Here is a 14,794-nt window from a genome sequence, read left to right on the forward strand (position 1 = left end):
GTTGATGATCAGACATTCTTCTCTACACCGAAAAAGGTAATAGCTGCTAGTTTATAATTATTCATCTCAGTACACGTTTTTTACTTATGAAATTTATTAAAGGTATTGAATGTATGTGTACTAATTGATTAAAGTTGTCATAAAGGGCAATTGCAAGGTGGCTTGTCATATGATCTATTTACAGAGGAAACAGAAAGTTGCTGTTGCCAGGGGATACATATTCGCTTACAACCGGCTTCAACAAGTGAAGGTCCATGGTATAACCCTTCATCACAATTGCAGTAAAGTGGAAGTGTCCCAATTATATAAATAGGAGTATGGGGAAGTAAAAGTACCATTTCCTAATGAGGAGATCACTTATTTGAAAGAAGCCCTAAGCTCTTATGTGCAATGGCCTAACAACCTCATCAATGTAGTCATCCCCGAGGTACCTATACGCAGACGTTAATTATTACTTGTTCTTTAAATATATTAGGGTATGAATACTAACACATCGTAAGTACTTTAATCTTTTCATTTGCGGAAGTTAAGCAAAGCCATGGCAGCAACTAAAGGAATTACTACTACGTCAACGGAAGTTGTTGCAGTCAAGCCTGCTTATGATTCTTATTATGAATCGTGTGAATATAAGAAAAAAATGAAAAAAGCTTCACGGATGGCTTTGCACAACCTAGCTTTAAAGAAGTCACCTAGAGAGGATGTAGTCATGATTAACCTTGAACAGGAAATTATGGGCGTAGCTGATATAGCCGTACTGGACCCGAAGCAACTGATGGAATTTGTCGACCTTGACAATTTAGATGCTGATCACATTTTGACTTGGATGAAGTAAGCTTTATTAATAAAACTATTTAGTCATTTCCATTTACGAATAATGATGTTTGTTAAAATTATCAATTACAATAACATTTTTCATTCCATGTGGTGTAATAGGTACCTGAATAATCAGATCGCTGAGTAGAAGTTCCCATTTCAGGCCTACGGATTCTTGATTCCTAAGGCGTTCTCTGTGCACATAATTTCATACGAAGAACAAATCAATAGTATCGCTCGTCGGTTGATGTCATCCAAAAAACTATGGCTTGCCCCCTACAATGAGAATATGTATGTATAGTACGTGATTATTGTAATGAATCACGATTCTATAAATTTATTATTAACATGCTTAAATGCGTGTAAATGAACTAACAGTTCAATGTCCCAAATTGAATAGGAAGCATTGGGTGCTACTGGCAATCCAAGTGGAATAAAAACAGTGTACTGGATTGACTCTCGCGAAGGCAAACCCTCTGACAGTTGTGTAAGGATGATAATTGAGTAAGTTTACAACCTTTAATAATGTCATTTGTTATTGTATGACTTGAGACATATATATGCAAATAATGGCATGTGTGTATATTTATGATTTAGTGTTTTTGAAGCAAAAAAAATATTATGTTCACTTGGGAAATATGAAAGCGACGTTGTTCCCAATTTTATCACGCCACTAGTAAGTGTATTCTTAATAATTACTCGTATCATTTAATTAATGTTTATGCGAGAGGTTGATTATCTAATTCAGCTGATTTGTGTGTGATTTATATAATAGTCTCCTAAAGCAACAGACGACAAACAATACGGCTTTTACGTTTGCCAGTCCATGTGGGAGGTTATCAACAGAACACTATCTACCATTCCAATATGGGTTAGTGTGATTTAAAAACTATTTCAGACGTAAATTGAGTTCAATTCTGTATACTTCCATGTATTATATCTATTTTGATTATGTATATTTTGAATTGTAGTTTCCATAAATACTCAACAAAGCCTCGGAATATTCGCCAGAGGACATCAACCAGATGAGAATTATGTGGGCCAGTTATGTTGTTTCATTAGCGAGGTCTCAATAGTTTTCTCATACTTTATGTATGAGTGTGTATATATAGATCCATTGTGTATTGGTTTCTTTTGTTTTCTCAATAGCAGTTGTGTTTTGGCTGTTGATCATCCTGTTTGTACTGTTTTTAAATTGGGTTTAATTGATTGCGGGGTGTAATATTTTGATACATGATTGAATTTTTGCACTGCATAGCTGCTGGAGTGCTATTTTTCAGCAACAACTGAAAAAATAGCATTTCAGCAGTTGCTACAAACGCTGCTGAAAAAAAAAAGCATTTCAGCAGCTGCTAGAACAGGCTAAAATCATTTTTTTAAAAAAATAAAATAAAAACCATAACGGTTAAAAACAACCCGTTGCAAACAATTATTTGACAACGGTTTTATTTAGATAAATAACCGTTGACATATTTTCCCTCCCATTCAAACCGCCAAAAATATAAGATAACGAACGATAACCGTTGTCTAGTTCAAAACTTTTACAACGGTTTATTTAAGCAGAACCGTTGACAAAATTTCATCAATATAAATAGATAATGGTTACATACCGTTATCAACAGATGAATATAACAACGGTTTTGCACGCAATAAAGCCGTTGTTAAATTTTGACATTCAATTAAATAAGATAACGAAATGAACCGTTATCATATATAATATTTAACAACGGTTTTGGAACGATAAGGTGTTGTCAATAGTAAACTACGACAACGGATTCGAAACCGTTCTTAAGATTTAACAACGGTTTCTTAAAAGATTTTATAACAGTTCTTGATGTTATATAACGGTCGCGTGTTATTTGTACAACCGTGGTATATATTTAACAACCGTCGTTCCAATTACGGACCCGTGTTTCTATTTAAAAATGGTAATTTGCATTATTTGACTATTATTGGATCTCTTATTTGGCATAGTGGCAGCTTACACTGTCTCCCAAGAACTTGATGGTTACCTACAACAAAGGATAGGGGAATCCTTCAGAGCATGCAAGTTAAAGGTTGCTCGGAACCACTTGTTCAACAAGAAGACCGGGGAGATGAACAAGAAACCACCAACGAAGAAGTATAGGTATGTCAGCCAGCAAGATTAGTATAACATTATCGCTTATGGGCAGTTTCACAAGTTTAAGGTAATTTATCTGCGACTCATTGGGATCACTGTATTAGTAATCACTTAATAAGTAAAGAAATATGCTTACTTTACTCGATACAAAACATTTTATGAAGACTATTAGTAAGCAGAATCTAGAGAACATTTCAAAGAAAGAGAGCGTCTTTCATTGCTCCAGAGGTGGTTATAGATTGATTAAGGCTTTGTTCTTTTGGACTTAATTTCAGTTCTAATAAGTTCAATTCAGTTCAGCTCCATTCAGTTCCGTTCAGTTCAGCTCAATTCAGTTCAGTTTAGTTCAGTTCAGTTCAGTTTAGTTAAGATCATTTTAGTTCAGTTCAGTTTAGTTTATTTCAACATTACTATTATTCTTATTGATATCATTATTATTTTTATTTTTATATTAATGTATTTACTATTGTTATTATTATTATTATTATTATTATTATTATTATTATTTTTTTTTTTTTTTTTTTTTTTTTTTTTTTTTTTTTTTTTTGCAAGAAGTCAGAAATTCTCATTAGAAAAGAGAAAAATCGGATCTTACAAACAAAGACCAACTAAGCCAAATACACAAAGAAAACCAGAACGACGTAATAAACAATAGCTTAACCGAGGAGCATGGATAGCATGGGAGAGTTGTCAACCCCCTTGCTCCAAGCATACATTCTAACACAAACATCATATGAGTTTACGCATAAGCTGGTCAGCCCTTAGACATCCACCATCAAAGACCCTCCTATTTCTCTCCTGCCAAATATAATAAACTACTGCAGCAAGGGAGCAGCAGGCAGCCTTCCTTCGCCATCTGGTCCCACGACATAGAGCAATTTTATAAAGCTCATGTTTGAGACTAAGAACGCCTCTAGTAACACCCATCCAAGCTAAGACCTGCTGCATCAGGTGCTTAGAGAAAGGGCATTGGAAAAAAAGATGCTGAGAAGATTCAGCAGCAGAACAACACAACACACACCTATTGGCAAACAAAATACCCCTCTTGCAGATATTATCAACCGTGGCAAGAGCCTGCTGAGATACAAGGGTGGCCACCACAACATGTTTAGGTATAACAATGCTATCAGTGAGAGGTGTTAGCCATTTAAGCACATTATGGGAGCCACGAAAAATCTGATAAATATCCTTCAAAGGCAGCCTCCCAGCAGCATTCCAGTCCTGAAATAAAGCCTGAACCTTCCCCCTAGACCCCACCTTGTCAAGAAATTCATCTCTGATATACAAAATCTTTTGCCAAATGGGTGAGACACAGAAGGAAGCAGCAAGCTCCCAACAGGAAAGACGCTTGAAAACGAACTCCTTGGACCAGTTCATCCAAATGGAAGTACAATGATAAGAGAAAGACCAGAAAACCTTCAGCATTAGCGTTTTATTCCAACTCAGTATCTCCCTTATATCAAACCCGCCTTGATCTCTACTCCTACACACTTTATCCCAACTATAAAATATCATTCTTCTCTTGGATTCAGTACCCCAGAAAAATTGCCTACAAGTTTTCTCCAAATTCCTAACTACTCCTCTGGGCAGCAATAAACAGGCACACCAAAAAGCTTCAACCCCAAAGATAGCAGTATTGATGAGTTGAATTCTCCCAGCATATGACAACTGAAGACTAGCCCAATCTCCCAGCCTGCCCTTGATCTTTGCCATAAGAGGTAGGAAAAGATCAGCAGTCAACCGGGAGGAATGAAGGGGGGTACCAAGATATTTGAACGGGAATGACCCTACAACAAACCCAGTTTCAGATAGGATCATGGCTTGAACATCACTCCTGATTCCAGCAAAGTAGATATTAGTCTTACTTACATTAGGAGTAAGACCATAGTACCTAGAAAAAAGGCTTAAGCAGTTCTTAACTGCAACCACTGATGGGAGGTCACCTCTGACAAATACAAGCAGGTCATCCGCAAAAATAAGGTGAGTCAAATGAAGTTTAACACACTTGGGATGATAGCTAAATTGAGGAGCATCTTTCAAAGTCTGAAACATTCTGGTAAGCACCTCCATACAAAGGACAAAAAGAAGAGGTGATATGGGATCACCTTGTCTTAGTCCTCTCTTTACCCTCAAAGAAACCTTCAGCACACCCATTAATTCTTAGAGAAAACCTGGAGCTTGTAACCAAAGTAATGATCCAATTGCAAAATTGGGGAGGTAAACCATACAGAGGGAGAATAGTCTTCAGAAAATGCCAACTAACAGTGTCAAAAGCTTTCCAAATGTCCACTTTTACCACACACCTAAGAGATTTAAGCTTCCTACTGTAACCCCTCACCAACTCAGTTGCTAACATCGTGTTGTCAAATATGGATCTGTTAGTGACAAAAGCAGCTTGTTCTGCCCCAACAATGAGAGGCATTACTTTTTGAAGCCTATTAGTCAAAATCTTGCTTACAGTCTTGTAAATGGTAGAACAACATGAAATTGGCCTATAATCCAGAACAGTAGAGGGAGAGTTACCCTTTGGGATAAGAGATATAAGAGTTGAATTAATCTCCTTTAACAGCTTGCCAGTAGTGAAAAAATCCTGAATAGAAGAGGTGAAACTACCCTGAATGACTGGCCAGGCATCCCTGAAAAACCCAGATGAATAGCCATCAGGGCCTGGGCTCTTATTTGGATTTATTGAAAACAAAGCAGCTTCAATCTCTGCAGTGGTAACAGGGGCAACCAACGAAAGGCTATCATCAGTATTCAGACAATGTCCATTCCTCATAATAGTATCATCAAACTCCTGTACTGCAACATCAGTCCCAAGCAGGCCAATATAATAATCCAAGAAAGCAGTAGCAATCCCTTGCTGATCAGTGTGAGCAGCTCCCCGAGTATCAAGAAATTTACTAATATTAGATTGATTCCTTCTCCCAGCAATCTTAGAGAAAAAATAGGCAGTGCTGGCATCCCCCATTTTAACCTCAAAAGCTTTTGCTCTTTGATAACCAATACTTAGTTCAACCTTCCTGAACTTACAGTACTGCTGCCTGAGCTCCTCTTCCTCAAGGCAGAGGTCAGAGTTAGTAGGAGCATGCTGTAACTTCTCTTGGCATTGATGGAGCTGCTGCTGTAATAATTTGACTTTTTCAGAAACCCCAACATACTGGCTTTTGTGCAGAGATCTAAATTTCCCTTTCAACCTACGAAGATACTAAACCAGCTAATACATACCACATCCCTTGATAGAAGTCCCCCATTCCCTTTGAACCAAGGCCTGAAAACCCATGTCCTCACTCCAACAATTAAGATATTTGAAAGAATGTCTCCTTGGAGGCTCTGAAAGGCCCAGAGAGAGAACAAGGGGAGAGTGGTCAGAGATCCTCGCAGTTAAAACATCAACTAAGGAGTCAGGATACTCCCTAAAAAAGAGGGCATTAGCTAAGGCTCTATCCAACCTCATCCATTTAGTATCTGCCTGTTCCTGCTTATTAGTCCAGGTAAACCTACACCCCCTGAGTTCGAATTTCTTCCAAACCAGAATCTGCAATGGCCTGGTTAAACTCTTCCATAGCCAGAATCTGAGGGGGATCAGAACTGACCCTTTCCTCGCTATTACGAACACAATTGATATCCCCAATGACCAGCCAAGGTCTAGAACAATGAACATTACTAGCCATAAAATCCCAGAGAGGCAGTCTTTGAGCAGGATTATTAAACCCATAAACAAAAGTTACCTCCAGTTGCACCCTCCCATGACTAACCAGTAAGTGAATCCACTGACTGCTACTATTAAGACATTGAATTGAGAAAGCAGAATTCCTCCAGAGCACCCAAATCCTCCCATTGTAGTGGGAAGAGTAGTTATCCTGAATGAGAAACTGCTTGAAATTCTTTCTTTGAATAGGAGCACATTTATTAACCTTCACTCGAGTTTCCACAACACATAAAATATCTAACGCACATTTATTAAACAAAGAAATAACCTCTAGTTGCTTTATCAGCTTATTCATACCCCTAATATTCCACATCCCAATCTTCATGGAGAAATAATTGGGGGTGGATCCTCTTCCTCACTAACCACCTGTTCAGCCCAAGTTGGACCCTTTGAGAGCTGAACATTCAGAACCCCTGGTTTCAACTTATGATATCCCATAACTTGACTAGGAGTTGAAGCATCCCCTACATCATCACAATCCAGAAGACCAAACTGGTTTAATGAGACAGGTATTGGAATCTGGGACTGCTGCCCATATTCCCCCTGAATATTAAGATCCAGAACGTGACTAGTGGTCCTAGAGCTATTGGGCAGAGCATGAGCTAGACTACCACCAGTCTCATGTTGATCCAAGGAAGCCCTACCACTAGTCACCAAGGGAGCAGGTGAAGTGATCACTGGACCAGGCTGAATACCCCCACCTGTGTCAGTGATCCCTACCTCATTCCCAAGGGTCTTGTCCTCCACAACACCAGTAGAATCCTCAGAGGCCTGCATAACAGTTTCAGTGGCCTGAGTACTCTCAATAGGTTTATCAATAAGATCTGTCCTATTAGTATGATTCTTTGCCTCCTTTGCAAGAGCCTTAGGCTTCAAAAGTTTACAAGACTTACGTTCATGTCCCAGTTTCTTGCAATGGGTGCAATAAAACGGGAGCCATTCATACTCCACATCCTGAGTGATTTGGCCCAGGAAAGGAGAGTCAATAACCACATAGCTAGGTAAGGGTTCAGCAAGATCAACCTCAACCATTAGACGAGCAAAAGATAACCTCTCCTTGTTTGTGGTGACAGGGTCAGCATAGAGAGGAGTACCAATTTTGCTTGCAATCTTACTCAAAGCAGAAGCAGACCAAAGATGAGGATCCAAGTTGTGTAAGAGCACCCAGACTGGCACCTTAGTAATATTATCCAACTGGGTAGAAAACTGTGGGGACCATTGCTTCAACAGGAGTGAATGCCCATTCAGACTCCAAGCAGTTCCCCTTAGAATGGCGTTCATATCCTCAACTTTTGAAAATCTAAAATAGAACCACCCCTTCTTATAGTACAAGACAGCAGGTTTAACCACATGATTCCATTGTTTATCCACAAACACTTTAACCTAAGCAACAATAGGTTTTCCTCCCAAAAATTGACCAACCAAAGTATGCTTCCAGAAGAGCAATTCACTCTCAATATCTTTCTCTTCAATAACCACCCTAGTAGGAGTCGGGTCAAAAGACCCACTCAATTCCATTCCTACAGCAGATTTGTTAACCCTATCTACCCAGGTCGTCTTCTTCCCCGTGTCCGTCATAGGAACTGTTTGAGACGCAGATGGCCTCGGAACATCCGTAACAGTCGTTGTTACCTTACTACCCCCTTCATTAGGTCCAGGACCACCAGTCGTCGTATCCCCCGCTACCGGTGTAACTACAACAGTCGGCACAACTACCTCCTTAGAACTCCCAGCAGAACCCTTTTTAGACACAACCTTTCCACTCCTAGTCACCAGGCTACGAGAACTACGAATAGATTTATCAAGTGCTTTATTAATCAGGACATTCACAGAATTTGAGTTACCTTGTGGAGTTGAAAGAGCTTCCTCCTCCGCCGATCTACCCCTTCGCGGGTTCTGGACAACAATATGTAGCTTCTTACGACGACCCATGGTCGGAGAAAGAAGGAAAGATCAGGCAAAGAGCATCGCCGTCAGATCGCCTTTTTTTCGCAGAGAGAATCCCTCTCCTAACCAACCATTATTATTATTATTATTATTATTATTATTATTATTTTTATTATTATTTATTTATTTATTATATTACTATTATATTTATTAATAATTAATTCGTATTGTTTATATTATTATATTTATATTTAATACATTTATTATTATTTTTTTTTGCAAGAATGGTATGTCTCATATATTCCAAAAAGAAGGATTACATGAGATTTCTTACAAAGCTATATCCCCTATATAATTTGGCTAGTATAGCTAGATCTCCTATACAACTTTTTACTATACATTGTGTATTAACATTGAGCTGAGTTTAGAGCAGCCAAGACTTCATCATATATGGTTTCAGGAGCAGAGTTTAGAAATACTGCACTAACAGTGAACTGAATCCTGCGAATCAGGGTTGTTATTGGCAGCTCTTTTCCTTCAAAAGCTCGAGCATTTCGTTCCTACCAGATAGAGTAAACCAGCGCACCAATACTGCAACTATTCAGACTGTATCTCCAAGCCTTTCTCTGATTCATATCAGCAACATACACAAGGAGAGAGGACAAATCAGTGAAAGAAGTTGATATGCTCAACCACTTCATGATATGGCCCAGTAACTCTTTTGTATAATGACATTTGAAGACCAAATGATCTGCACTCTCTGCATCAGACTTACAAAGGTAGCATCTGTTTACCAGATGAAGACCTCTAACATTCAGTTGGTCCACGGTTGTAAGCTTTTGTTGCACGGCTAACATTAAAGTCAGGAACACTTGTATTGAGCAGCTTGGTAGCATTTCTGCAGTTAATACATTTATTATTATTATTATTATTATTATTATTATTATTATTATTATTATTATTATTATTATTATTATTATTATTATATTATATTTATTATTTTATTAATATATTTATTATTATTAATATTATTCATAACATATTTATTATTATTATATTTAATATTATTATATTAATAAGTTATTATTTAATATTTATTATTTTATTAATATACTCATTATTATTAATATTATTAATCACATATTTATTATTATTATTATTATTATTTTATTTAATATTATTATGTTATTAAGTTATTATATTAGACCTATTATTATTATTATTTTATTATTATTATTATTTATTTATTAGTTATTATTATTAATATATTATATTATTATTAATAATGTTATCATTTATATTACTAATATATTATTATTATTATTATTACTATATTTATTATTATATTAATATTTTATTTTTTATTTTTTATATATCTTATTAGATTATTATTAGATTATATTAATATATTATTATTATTAATGAATAATATTATAATAATATTTATTATTATTATTGGTATTATTTTTATTATTATTATTATTATTATTATTATTAACTTAAATATTATTATTATTATTATTATTATTATTATTATTAACTTAAATATTTTTATTATTATTATTATTATTATTATTATTATTATTATTATTATTATTATTATTATTATTATTATTATTATTATTATTATTATTATTATTATTATTATTATTATTATTATTATTATTATTATTATTATTATTATTCTTATGCGCGTAGCTTTCATTAAATGAAAACAACAGTTTACATGAAATTGGTGGGGAGCCGAGAAACAAGCTGGGCTCCCACACCCTTAGCAACAGCAAAGCTAAGTTTAGTAAAAATGTAAGCGGCCACCCGAGCCCCCGCATCCTGAGATACCGAGAATTTCTGGATCCGTTTGAGCAAGGCAACAGCATCCGAACCCAACTCCCCAAGTGATGAGAAAGAGAATCGAAGGAAACCATAACCCGCTGCCGGGCACAAATCCTCATACTTAGCACACTTCCGCTGAGCAGCATCAGCAACAACCCGGCCAGGTACAAAATTCGTCATCCCAGTCTGAGTCAAAGGAGAAGACCCGGTCAAGTCAACGCACACATCACGCCCCTGTCCCAAGAATAAAGCAGCAAATCCGCAGGACGAAGAGAACCCCTATGCCCGTCAACAAATCCAACATCAACCTCCTTTCCCGCAGAAATACCAGATCTATAGCAGATGTCGAAAAGAGTGTCACGGACGAGGTTATACCGATGTTTAACGCCCACAGTACCAGTACAAGAAACAACGTGGTCCCCAAAAACATCATCAGCAAAATCCCGAGAGCAAGCTGGACAGGGCCTAGAGACCGTGAATAACGGAACACCCAGACGATACCCAAGCACACTACGGTACGTCCTCCCATTCATAGTCTGACCCAACCCTGAGATAGAACCGCACGCAACCAATCGAGGAGTGGGAACCCCGCCGAGACGCCACAAAGCAAGTCAAGCGAGGTGTCAAAGAGAAAACAGACCCTGAGGCAGCAGCAACCGTCGCGAAATAAATGTCTGCCAATTTCTTCATAAGTTTGGGGGCAGCAATTTCACTAGGGTTACCTAAGATACCAGAGCCTGTAGTCGGATTAAACCCTCTCGCGGCATCATCAAAAGCAGGGCCAGCAGCTACAATACCAGAGGGTCCGAGGAGCTTAGCCTGCAAATCAGCAGACTGCAAACGGGACGCAACAAAAGCATAATGTAAAACATCCCCCGCCGCATAGACACCAAGACCACCAAGATGAAAAGGGAAAGTAGCAAGGCGCCACCGCTAATCCCCAAAACCCGGGCGGACACGGTGACGATACGTTCAAGTCGGAACGAAGAGCAAGATCAAAGGGAAGATGAACGGACCCAAAAACACTAGGGGAGCAAGTACGAAGGGAGAAATAGAGCTTAGAAATACCAGTACAAGCTCGAAGTAGAAGCAACTCACACTGCGGGTCCTCAATCCTCGCAACCAAGTCCATTAGATCAATGGTCTTAGTTACTCTCCTCGCCACAACCTCACTGCTAAAACCAGGGCAAGTACTGACAGGTCCACCCAAAATTGTAACACCCCTCGCGGGCCGAGAAATGGAGGGGGGGAAAACCCCAGGGAGCCGACTCTGAGGATCCTTAACAGGCCAAAAGACCTCCGTCTTGGAGACATTAAGGTGTAGTCCAAAACGGGGGCCATCCGCCATAATCAAATCCAAGACTATCCCCACTTCCAAAGTATCCCCCACAATGGTGCCATCATCATTGTTATTTCAGATTCGATTCGATTCGATTCGATTCGATTCGATTCGATTCAGACGATTCGATTCGATTCGATTCATTCCATTAAGTTCGATTCGATTCGATTCACTCCATTAAGTTCATTGATTCATTGAGACAATTTCAGTTCAAAAGAACAGGGCCTAAGAAGAAGCTTGTAAGTACTTAATTCTTATATTATTAGGTGATTTATACTGATGTTACATATATATATATATATATATATATATATATATATATATATATATATATATATATATTATTATTATTGGTATTATTTTTATTATAATATTTATTATTATTATTATTATTATTATTATTAATATAATCTTTTTATTATTATTTCGATTCGATTGATTCGATTCGATTCGATTGAATCGATTCGATTCGATTAAGTTCATTCGGTTCCATTAAGTTCGATTCGATTCATTCCTCCATTAAGTTCATTCAATTGATTCGATTCGGACAATTTCAAATCCAAAAGAACAGGGCCTAAGAAGAAGCTTGTAAGTACTTAATTCTTATATTATTAGGAGTTCTAATGAGTCCACCATATGCCATTGAGTCCCTAAGTTCCTCTAAGGGCCATTGGATGGACTCAATGGATGGTTGAGATGAAATTGATTAAGGGCTATTAAAAAGAAATGGAAAAAAATGTGGATGGTTGAAATTGAAAATAACGAAAAAAAAAAATTATCACTAATCAAATTTCTATACACTAATTAAATTTTCTTTCTCTCTCTAGCCCCTAATTAATCAGTTTTGAGTTTCAGATTTCATGAGTGTAAATGTAATGTTGTATGAGTTTTACAAGTGTAACTCTAACATTTTACCAGTGTAAATGTAATATTTTAAAAGTCTAAATTTGAATTTTTTGTGACGGAAAAATTGAATTTATATAATTTTAACATTTTGCGAGTGTAGCTATGATGTTTTACGAGTGTGAATGTAATTTTTTAAGAGTGTAAATTTGATTTTTTGTAATGGAAATTTTGAATTTATGTAATTTTAACATTTTACGAATGTAAATTTTATGTTTTACGAGTGCAAATGTAATATTTTAAGAGTGTAAATTTGAATTTTTTGTGATGGAAATATAATTTTAACATTTTACGAGTGTAGCTTTGATGTTTTACGAGTGTAAATGTAATATTTTAAGAGTGTAAATTTGACTTTTTGTAACGGAAATTTTGAATTTATATAATTTTAAAATTTTATGAGTGTAAATTTGATGTTTTATGAGTGTAAATGTAATATTTTAAGAGTGTAAATTTGATTTTTTGTGGCGGAAATTTTGAATTTATATAATTTTAACATTTTACGAGTGTAAATGTAATATTTTAAGAGTGTAAATTTGATTTTTTTTGTGACGAAAATTTTGAATTTATATAATTTAACATTTTACGAATGTAACTTTGATGATTTAGGAGTGTAAATTTAATTTTTTTAGGCAATTTCTATATAAAAATTTGAATTTATATAGACTTAAAAATGTCACGACTGTAAATTTGATGGTTTACGAGTGTAAATGTAGTATTTTAAGTATAAATTTAAAGGTCTACGAGTGTAAATCTGAAGGTTTAAGAGTGTAAATTTGAAGCATTACAAGTGTAATTTTGGTCCTTTACGAGTGTAACTTTGGTCATTTACGAGTAAACCTTTAGTCCGACTACCAACATACACCACCACCGTCGTCCTCCACCACCAACTCATATCCACAAAAAGATCTATAGTAGATCTGAAAAAAAAAACAAAAAAAAATGAGATATTTGACGAGTGTAACTATAAAGAAATACGAGTGTAACTCTAAAGAAATATGAGTGTAAATTTAAAGAAATATGAGTGCAAATTTATATAATTTTTACGAGTGTAAATGTGAATAAATATATGTGTGTAAATGTAAATAAATACGAGTGTAACTGTAAATAAATATGAGTGTAAATCTGAAAAATGCGTGTAAATGTAAAGAAATGAGATATTTGATAAATGTAAATGTAATGAAAAACGAGATTAACTTTAATAAAATACGAGTGTAAATCTGAAAAATGAGTGTAAATGTAAAGAAATATGAGTGTAAATCTGAGGAAATACGAGTGTAAATCTGAGGAAATACGAGTGTAAATCTGAGAAAATACAAGTGTAAATCTTAAAAAAAACAATATATAACAAGACGAGACTAACAAAAAAAATACAAGTGTAAATCTAAAAAAAAAAGACCTCGAAAAAGAACTCAAAAACCCCAAAAAAAAAAATCTAAAAAGGACACAAAAAAACCCATATCTAAAACGAGTGTAACTGTAAAATAATACGAGATTTGCAAAACTCGTATCTGAAAAAACGACACACCGATAACTCAAATCTTGTTTTTTTGTACCGAAATTTTGTAAATTTAACCTGAAATCGTTGAGGTCAGATCTACAACATAGAAAAAACAAAACAATCAAAATCAGAAACACAGAAAACTCGTTTTCAACATACACAAAACAAAATAGGGGTTTTAAAAAAAAACAAAATACAAAATAGACAACCACCTCCACCTCAACGCCACCACCACCACGCCACCCTACCGCACGACTGCAATAACAACTCCTAACAAACAGGCCGATACCACATTAACCACGCCATGCCGCCGACAAAACACCATGTCGCCACCAGATCTAGTTTTTCCGACAGATCTCGGTTTTTTTATTTGTTTAGGTGGTGGTGGTGGTTTACTGGTTGTTGGTGGTGGGTGGTAGAGGCGAGAGGAGGTTGTGGTGGTTGTTGTTGGTGGTGTTCGTGGTTGTAAATCTGGCTTTTGGTTGTTTTTGTTTCTTTTATGTAGTTTGTATGGTGAAGGGGTGGAGAGTGAGGGAGAAGAAGAGTGTCGGGGTGGTTGACATGGTGGTGGGGCTGCGGTTATTAGGGTTAGTGCGAGGGTGATGTCCTAGTAGCAAGTGAGAAAGGTAGTGGACGGAGAAGGAGGAACGGGCGAGGTTGGATAGTGGAGGGTGGGTCGTGGTGGTG

At 36.3% G+C, this 14,794-nt stretch overlaps 2 protein-coding genes across 2 annotated transcripts; both read right to left on the bottom strand.

Moving 5' to 3' along the window:
* Positions 1-3,664: 3,664 nt before the first annotated feature.
* LOC141614323 (uncharacterized) lies at positions 3,665-4,987 on the bottom strand. Its single transcript, XM_074433080.1, has one exon. The coding sequence runs from the start codon at positions 4,985-4,987 to the stop codon at positions 3,665-3,667; it is 1,323 nt and encodes a 440-aa protein (XP_074289181.1).
* Positions 4,988-5,036: 49 nt separating this feature from the next.
* LOC141614324 (uncharacterized) lies at positions 5,037-6,972 on the bottom strand. The gene is made up of 2 exons (XM_074433081.1): positions 6,440-6,972; positions 5,037-6,132 (listed from the first exon to the last, which is right to left on the bottom strand). The coding sequence occupies exons 1-2, from the start codon at positions 6,970-6,972 to the stop codon at positions 5,037-5,039; spliced, it is 1,629 nt and encodes a 542-aa protein (XP_074289182.1).
* Positions 6,973-14,794: the final 7,822 nt, after the last annotated feature.

The sequence above is a fragment of the Silene latifolia genome, chromosome 11 (assembly GCF_048544455.1).
Source record: "Silene latifolia isolate original U9 population chromosome 11, ASM4854445v1, whole genome shotgun sequence".
Classification (NCBI taxonomy): Eukaryota; Viridiplantae; Streptophyta; class Magnoliopsida; order Caryophyllales; family Caryophyllaceae; genus Silene; species Silene latifolia.